The sequence below is a fragment of the Pteropus vampyrus genome, unplaced genomic scaffold, assembly GCF_000151845.1.
Source record: "Pteropus vampyrus isolate Shadow unplaced genomic scaffold, Pvam_2.0 Scaffold42, whole genome shotgun sequence".
Taxonomy (NCBI): Eukaryota; Metazoa; Chordata; class Mammalia; order Chiroptera; family Pteropodidae; genus Pteropus; species Pteropus vampyrus.
This window is the reverse complement of record NW_011888823.1, coordinates 532,670-541,601: the sequence shown is the minus strand read 5'-3', so window position 1 is coordinate 541,601 and position 8,932 is coordinate 532,670. Positions and strand designations below refer to the sequence as shown.

At 47.5% G+C, this 8,932-nt stretch overlaps 1 protein-coding gene and 1 pseudogene across 1 annotated transcript in view; one reads left to right on the top strand and one right to left on the bottom strand.

Moving 5' to 3' along the window:
- Positions 1-385: 385 nt before the first annotated feature.
- Positions 386-501, bottom strand: LOC111738749 (annotated as a pseudogene).
- Positions 502-5,667: 5,166 nt separating this feature from the next.
- SGPP2 (sphingosine-1-phosphate phosphatase 2) overlaps positions 5,668-8,932 on the top strand; it is a 103,988-nt gene continuing 100,723 nt past the window's right edge. Inside the window, exon 1 of the mRNA XM_023529717.1 lies at positions 5,668-5,936. Coding sequence (XP_023385485.1) covers positions 5,718-5,936 — 219 coding nt within the window. The 5' untranslated portion in view covers positions 5,668-5,717. The remainder of the gene's footprint in view (positions 5,937-8,932) is intronic.

Sequence of the window (8,932 nt, the reverse complement as noted above, 5' to 3'; positions counted from 1 at the left end):
AAAACCTGCCTTCCCCTAACCAAGCCTGACCCGTTAGATGAATTTTAAAAGAACAGTAAATCCTTAAGTAACCACATGGGTGGGCTCTGGCAGTTAGTCTCTTTTTGTCCCCCAGGCATTCTATATTGTTTTACATTAACCACCTGTATAATTTTTTTTAATTACAAAAGTAATACATGTCTGTGAAAAATTCAAACAAAACTCAAATACCTAGAGTGAAAACTGAAAGTTCCTATTAGCACCTAGCCTTGTGGTATCTACGATTAGCAAATGGGTATTTTCCCCCCAGGTCTTTTGCTATTCTTAGGCACAGGCGCGCGCGCGCGCGCGCGCACACACACACACACACACACACACGTATTTTAATATCTTTTTTTTTTCTTAATGCCTACAGCACCTAGTCTTCCGAGGTGGTCTCCCATCCAAGTACTAACCAGGCCCAACCCTGCTTAGCTTTTGAGATCAGACATCGGGCTTGTCCAGGGTGGCATGGCCGTAGACCATGGACTATGGCTCCACTGGGGCACAAACCCAGGACCTTCTGCGTGTAAAGCAGACGTGCTAACCGCTACACTATGAAACCATGTCTGTATTTTAATATCTTAAACATAAATGGCAAGATGCTATATCTATTGCTCTATATTATTCTGGGAGTTCTTTGCTTAATAGACAATGAATGTTGGAGATGAATGTCTGTGAAATTCTCCAACCAACTTTTAGCTTGTAGATTATTTATGAATTTGAACATATGCATAAAGCATAACTAAAAATGCTTTACTCAGATTTCGAAGCTTATTCAGAGGTAGATGAGGTTTTAAAATTTTGATAACTAACATAGAGCTGGGTACAGCCCTACCCAGCTCTATGGAATGGATATAGTCTTGGAAAGTATTATGTTAATGGAATTTCTAAATTGAAACATAAAAGTGTGCAGAAAACATCATTGGGAAGGACTCTACAGTGAGTGATATTAATAAGGAACATTCTTTAGGAATAAAAGTGACCAACCCTAATAGACCACTTGTGAGCTGATACATTTTCTTTGTCTTAGGCTGGAGTTTGACCAACCCCAGTGCAAACTCGATGGAAGAAATTTTTCCCTTTTCTTTATTAGATGTTTTAACATTTTATCAAAGCACAAGCCAAACAAAGAGAAGGGCTGATTTTAAAAAAAGTTGGTTGGCATAAGAGATCTCTCCCTCCCCCCAAGCTCTTTAGTTATGTACAACTTACTGAACTCTGAAATGTCCCTTATAAAGTGGTCGAAGTCCATTAAAATTCATTGGACAAAACTATTTGGTCTCATATAATTTGATTCAACTGGATTCAAACCAAGAAGGCCTGGCTGAAAGCAAACTCTTAACCAATATTCATGGTTGTGAGCCATGCAAACTGGACCATTCCTTGAACCTTTGCTGCAGGGGAAATCCAAGACTCCTAGTCTTTCTTCTTATTGCTTTCCCTCTTTCCATCCCCCTGTTTGCCGGAATATCACCTGCAACTGTTTTATTTGAAGCAAGGTTTTAAGCTGAAATTGTTCTCAGCGTGAAAAGTTTTTTTCCTTCCCTCAAGAATAGAATTTCATTATTATGTTTCATGATTTATTGAAAATGTCCAGATAGAAAAAATGTTTTTTTCATTAGAGAGAAGAATGGGGTTGTACCTGAACACACAAGTTGAGTTCTATGCGTTACATTTCAAAATTTCAGTGGGCTGGATAGTCCATGGACCCTAGGTCTCTGATCGATTTATCAACAAATGTTATGTCGCTAATCTGTTAAGGCTATGAATCCTCAGCTACTTTGTATAACATACATACAAAGATATAAATTAGCAATTAAAAAAAAAAAAAAAAACCTTCCAGTCACCAAATTCACATGATTCGCATGCAGCACTTTGTAAATCCTGAAAGGGTTGTGTGCTCAAAGTTTGCGTAGATTGCAGGATAAATTACCCACATAAAATGACTAGATTTCTGGCAAATCTCAAGAAGCAATTCGATTAATCGTGGGATGAAATATTGTGAACAGTTTCACTGAGTTCTGGAATCTCTTTGGAAAGCTGGACTCTGCAGCCTTTTCTAACACCCCAAGGAACTGGGGTGGGTTGGAAGTGGTGGTTTCCATGACAACAAGAAGCTGCCAACAGCCAGAGGTGGGTGGGGATTTGATGATCCAGCCCCTGACATAAAGGTAGGAAGCTGCTCAGGTATAAATTCTAGATCCTCAGTGTCCATGTTCTTTCTGTTAGTTCCTGGCTTTCTGAGCTAAGCCTCTTCAGGCCACAAGTAACAGAAATGGGGACTGGGGACCACGCATGCTGAGGTAGCTTGGGAACCCGGGGCAGGGAGACGCTCACGTGACCGGAACCAGGCAGTCTCCCAGGGGTCGTTCATTCGCTTTGCCTGACTTCCCTGTATGTCCGTTTTATCTCTCCCTTGCTAACGTATGACAGAGTTGTCTGCATCACAGTGTGGTCTTCGGTCTTTTAATTTTCTTCTTTTTAGTTTAACAGATACTGACTGGGGTTTTTGAATCCAAATTCCTAAAGAGAAAACATTTGATGAGTCCAAAGTTGATCAAGTGTCCAGTCCAGGGCCAATTAGCCTTGGCGTGGAGCGGGGAGGGGGCAGCTCAAATATGGCTGCCAATATCCTCTTCCATTTCTTTTTCATCCCATGGGTAGTCAGTGGGTGGAGGGGGAAGGAAATTCTCCCATAAGAGCAGTGTGAAATGGCAGACCCGGCAAAAGTATCCAATACATTTTGTAACTGGGAGGAATCACCTCAAATCTCAGGCCACAGTTTTTCTCCTTTATAAAAATGAAAACAAGACCACTTAACTTCTCAGGCTTGTTGTAGAATTTACATGAAACAGTTTGAAAATGAGTTGCTAGCTCTACGAGCATTGAAAAATGTGAGATTTTACTCAGTCTAGAACAACATTCATGGACTCAGGAATTATCGAGCACTTACTATACACTGGGAATAGTTTTCAATACCAAAGTTAAGAGTAAAGATAAATTCTGGAAATAGAATGTATTTTCGTAATAAAGAGAACAAGCGTTGGAGTCAGACAGACCTGGGTTAAATCCTCCTTATGCCAGTTATCAGTAGCATAGCTTGGGGCAAGTTTCTATCTCTGAGCCTTAGTTTTCTCATCCGTAAAGTGAGATATTACTTCCTACGATGGCCTATGTGGCCCTAATTGACCTAGCCTCTGCCTACCTTTCCCAAGTCAACGTCTGTCCTCAAGTGTCTCCATCATGTTGGCCTCCTGGTGGCTCCTCCAACACTCTGACCTTGGGCCTGCCTCAAGGTCTTCACAACTGCGATTTCTTCTCTCTTTCTCCTGATTTCAATAAGGTAGGCTCCTTCTTTTCTTTCAAGTCTCTGCACAGATATCCTCTCCTCAGACATAACCATGCTACCTAAAAACGTCTTCCCCCTACCCCACCCGACATGTTCCCCTCTCTCCAGAGCACTTATCAATCCGTAAAAGTACACATTTATTTGATTTTCGATATTTTAGCAGTCTCCCTTACTAAAATATGAGTTCCACGATTAAGGGGCTCTGTACCTCATAGGGCTGCTGAGAGAAAAGGCGATTCTATTAGTCATGGTATGAAAGTACTGAGCACATATGTGGCACAGAGTGAGTACCTGTGCTGGGTCGAACAGTGTTCCCCCCCAAATTCATGTCCGCCCAGAACCTTATTTGCTGACTGCGATCTTATTTGCAAATAAAGTTTTTGCAGATGTTAAGATGAAATCATACTGTGTTACAGTCGATCCTAATCCAAAGACTGGTGACCTTATAAGAAGAGGGAGGTTTGGACACTGAGAACTCAGCACAGAAGGAAAACACCATGTGACAACAGAGGAAGAGATTGGAGTGATGGTGCCATGAGCCAAGCACTGCCACACACAGCAGTCTTAGAAGCGAGTATTCTTGTTTTATCTCAGGAAGAGACTGAGGCAGCTGGAAGCCAAAGTCAGTGCCTGCTCCTCCAAGGAGATAAAATATACTGTCTGAATATACAATTATCTGGCCTTACGTTTCATGGACTATGTTTTGTTTTGCTTCTTTCTTAATTGGGAGAAAGGAAAACTGAAGTATCAATTGTGGGAGATGCATCATTCAGGTGTCTTCATGGGAGAACATGTTTCTTTGACACAGAAAAAGAACAGGTCCTGACCTACTACAACTCCAGCTCTTAAAACTAAAGCACAGGGGTTTGTCTCAGTGGCTGTAAATGACAGCAGCATTGGGGAGAGGCACCTTCTCCTTCCAGACATCTATCTGTGTGTGATGCAGCTGGATTATAACAGCAGCTCTGGGTTTCTTCCCAAGGTTAAGTGGAGAAAGTTACGTGTAAATAGAGTTTCATTGCTGTCTCAGACACCTTGATCTTAATCTTCAGAAAGTTCTGGGAAGGAGAGCCGAAACTGAGGCATGAGAGAGACCAAATCATCCTGGAAAGCTACATCCCAGAGACTTCCTAGACTAACAGCACAATTGGATCAACAAGGTAGTGTCGGGTGTCTGTTGACGGTCATTCGTGTAACCAAATGCTTAGTAGGCTTCGGACGGGGTACCAGGAAACGCAGCCCTCGCTGCGAGCAGAAGACAGAAGGGTTGAATTGTACTTTTGTCGCTGGCTGACCGGCTGGGCCCGATTTGACTTGCCTCTCGGTCCCTGTGAGAAAGCTCGGAGGCCTGTGTGAGGAAGGAGATTCAGGAGGGAGGCGGGAAAACCCTCCTGGGAGAATCTTCCTTTGCGCGAAGGCAGGCGCAGGTGCGGTGAGATGTCCAATCCTCCACCGGTCCTGCAGCATCTTGTTCTCTTCAGGTCTAAAGGCCCCGAAAGATCTCGCTCGGTCTTCGCGTGCCATCGTGTAAACAGAGGCAGAGCGGGAAGGCGCGGGAGTAGGAGGTGGGGCGGGCGTCCTCTTTCTCAACGCAGAAGACCGAGAAGGAATCGCGTTTCCCTCCCACGCGTCCATAAGTGTTCCCGCGTTGCCAAATCACACGGGCAGGGGCGGGGACGCAGAGGGTGACTAGAGGCCCATCTTGAAACGCCAAGGCTCTTGAGCAAGGTCAAGGAAGTTCGGGCCTTGGTGGAGACGTTGCATCACGCAGAGTTTGGAAGGAACTCGGGGATTTTCCTCAGGTGGCTGACTCTGCTCCCCAGAAGTTGTCACTCACAGGCCAAGAGTGGAGGGCTGGGCGCGGGAAGCCCGAGCGGAAATCCGATCCCACCCTGGGCTCAAGAGTGAAAGGAAGGTCACTAAGGGGTCCGCCCGCGCACCGCAGGACGCACTCCCGCGGGTCCACGCGTGCTCCGCCGCCCCCATTAGGTGGCACGTGTGCTCCAGCCTGGAGGCAGTGGAGACGCGGTGGTGCGCCGAGAGGCGCGGCTTAGGCACCTGTGCTCCTCCGCCCAGCTCTGAGCTGGTGGACGTCAGGGAGCGCCCGAGCCCGCCCGAACCCGCGGGGAGGGACGCGCGGCGGACGCGCCGGGAGCGGGGCGGAGGCGGATACCTGGGCTTCCGCGTGCGGCAGGCGGGCGCTAGGACCCGAGAGGCGCACCTGTTGGCAGACGCCCCGGGCCGTTCCCGCCCTGCGCCCTGAGTGCAGGGCCAGCGAGCGCAAGGGCGGAGGGGACAGTGCGAGCCGAGGGCACAGGCGCGGCGGTGGCGGCAGCCCGGGCTCACCATGGCCGAGCTGCTGTGGAGCCTGCAGGACTCCCAGCTTGTCGCCCGCTTCCAGCGCCGCTGCGGGCTCTTCCCGGCGCCGGATGAAGGCCCCCGCGAGAACGGCGCGGGCCCAGTGGAGGGCGCGGCGCTGGTGCCCGGGGTTGGACATCACTCTGCCACCAGCCGCAAGGGCGCTGAGGGGCCGGCCAATGGGCTGCGGAGAGCCCAGGCCCCGCAGGTAACCGCGGGCCAGGTGCTTGTGCGGGAAGGAGGGGGGAGGGGCAGCCCTGCGGACTAGCTGGTCCAGGCGACTCCGCGACGCGGGGACCGGAGTGCGCCGCACCTGCAGAGCGGAGGGGGCTCCAGCCCCAGCAGCAACCCGGCTCCCAGAGCTGTGTGTGTGGAGGGGGGCACGGGGGCTGAGGAGTGCGGTCACCGGGATGCCACCCTCTAACGCTGCCAGGTGGCAACCAGGGCTATTCGGATTTCACATGCACCCCGAGCTTTAAATGCAGTCTATTTCTACCCTCATAAGTAGTTAAATTTATATTCTTGTATAGCCGTCCAAATGTGTAAGAGTTACGTAATTGAAAAGAGGAGCGGTGATGTCCTTGGCATTTTCACGGGAGGCTTCCCCGGGGAGAAAATCTGAGAACTCCTCCAGCATTCGTGGAGTTTCTGCTCCATCCCCCTTTCCTGATCCGCACGAATGGGGTGTAGCGGGGTTCAGTGTGCTCTTCACCTTCCTACTTCGCCAGCTCTAAGGACAGAACTTCAGGTTTAATCATTGCTCCTGGGGAGGTTTACAAACCTCGCCCCGCCCCCCTCTGTACCGCCAGTGCTGAGCTCCTAACTGCGGTTTGCCTTCCCCCCTCCCTCAGAGCCTTGGGGGGCCCCCCTGCCTGGTGGGTCTTGTATTAGCTGTCTCCAGTGACTTTTAACAGATGTCAGGAGGGATGTTCACCAGGCTCCCCTCTAGGCGTTCGAGTGTGGTTATACGAGTGTAGTTATACAACCCACTGCGGCAGTGCGCAAGGACTCCAGGAGCAAGGGACCAGACAGGCTGCAAATGCTAACGTGCCTCATTTGTCTGCCTGGGCGGATGGCTGCTCCTGGGCTGGAGGGCTCTCTCCAGCAGCTAGATGCCCTGGGCACCCACAGAAGCTGCCCTTTTCCTGGGGGAGGTAAAAAGTGTGGCGTGCGAGAACAGAAGGACTGTATTAATAATTCCAACTCTCTTTTTCAGGGGAGGGGGGGATTGGGAATGGGTAAAGGAAACCACATTTTTTTTCTTCCTGGAAGCTTTGGAGACAGGAAGATGACATTTATGTGTCGGTTTCTAGATCTAGTAACGGAGGAATTATGAAGAACCTGGCTTCTATGTGAAATGGAATATTGTGGGCGTGGAATTACAGAATTTGAGAGGGTGAGAGGGGTTGTGTGTTGCACTCTAGAGAAATCTTCCTCTGCGATATTTTTTTCTCCTTTTATTTTTCCTTCTCTGTCTCACGTGACATCCAGTAATTTTTAGATGAGTTTGAGACACCCTTCCCCCATTTTCTTTTTGCCTTGCCTTAAAAAGGGGGCGAAGCAAGGGGATAACCAGTCGCTCCCCTTCCCTGAAATGTGGCAGGGTGTTTTCTGTGCACCTGCTGTTTAGACCCGCAGGTAGATGCACTGGCTTTCTGTTGCTCTCCGCTCAAGCTTCTACTCTGTGTTCCTAATTCAGGAAGCTGAAGAAGAGTACCTTTTCCACTAGTGCTTTTCAAACTGTTCTAAGCATTACCCCTGGCAAGGTGGTCTGGAAAAGGACTCTCATACCCTTTAAAAGCATGATAAGCAGATTTCTTGCAGAGAGTTGTCTTCTTGCTCTTTGGAGAGCCTGGACCTTGAATGAGCCAAATGGAAGAGATTTCCCCTTCCCATCCAACACACAACTCACTACAGAGCAAGAAAAAGAAAGAGAAGCCTAAAAATTCACGATAAGAAATCACTTATTGATGTGCGATGGGGGGAAAAAACCCATCAGAGCATTTGAAATGAGAGGTTAATGAATATTTTTGACGATGAGTTGGTTTCGAGTGGGAAGATTCATTTGCAAATGTAGGTGGAGTTCCCAAAAGGATGTTTGCATACCTGCCCCAGATAACTGATAAGACTCTAAATGGACAGTTGAGGAAACTTTTCCCCAATAGGTATTTCCCCTGGGTCTCTGGCCTTTGCGCAGCCTGTGGCCTGCCTTAGCTGCCTGTCCTTGCTCTCAAGAATCTATACTCACCCTTTGGTTTCAAAGGTCAGTTCCTCAAGAGAACCTTCACTCACCTTGCAGTCTCGGCCCTTTCTTATAGGTACTCTTTCCTTCTTGTGTTTCTTCACTGCAGCATTTATTTACACTGTGTAAACAAACCTTTGTATGGAGATCTGATTATTGCCAGTGTCCTTCAGTGGCTGCTAAGCTCTAAGAATGCAGGAAACTCGTCCGTGTGCTCATGCTTTTTTCTTCCCATGCCTGGCACATGGGAGCTCAGTGAATTTTGTGAATAAATGAATGCAGATGGCAATGTAAAATCAGCCCTTTAAAAGCAAGATAAGCAGATTTCTTGCAGAGAAATGTCATCTTGCAGCTTGAAGAGCCTGGGCCTTCAGTGAGCCAAATGGTCCCTACAAATCCAGTACATGACTGCACTCACTATAAAGCAGGATAAAATAAGAGAAGGCTAAAATTTAATTCAGGACGAAAAAAAGATTTTTAAAAAATTTAGAAGTAAATATTGAAAATCAGAATTTTCCACATAGCTCAGAAGTAGCACTAGGACATTGATTTAAGACCCTTCAAACGACAGAAAAGTCGTTTTCTTCATTTGAGTGACTGGATACAAACATGCAATTTTCTCAACTCCCACATTTTCTATATTTATTTTAATTCTTAAAACAGGACAAGTGTGGAAATGATTGAATAAGGGCTTTCCTTTATAAATTCTCTTAATACCACACACGGCCAGCTTAAAGATTAAGTGAATCTTTTACAAATCAGGGCTGGGCTTGGCATGCACAAAGCTGTCACTGAGTAAGTCCGACTGGACCTCGGATAAGTCCCGGCAGTAGTGGATTTCACAGACAGAGGTCTGAGCCCTAAAGGGTTAAATGCTTTGTTGCGTAATTTTCAGATACCCACCCAGTCAGCTCTTTTGACCCTCAAGTCTAAACTGCTTTCTACTGTGCACCTTCCAGGGG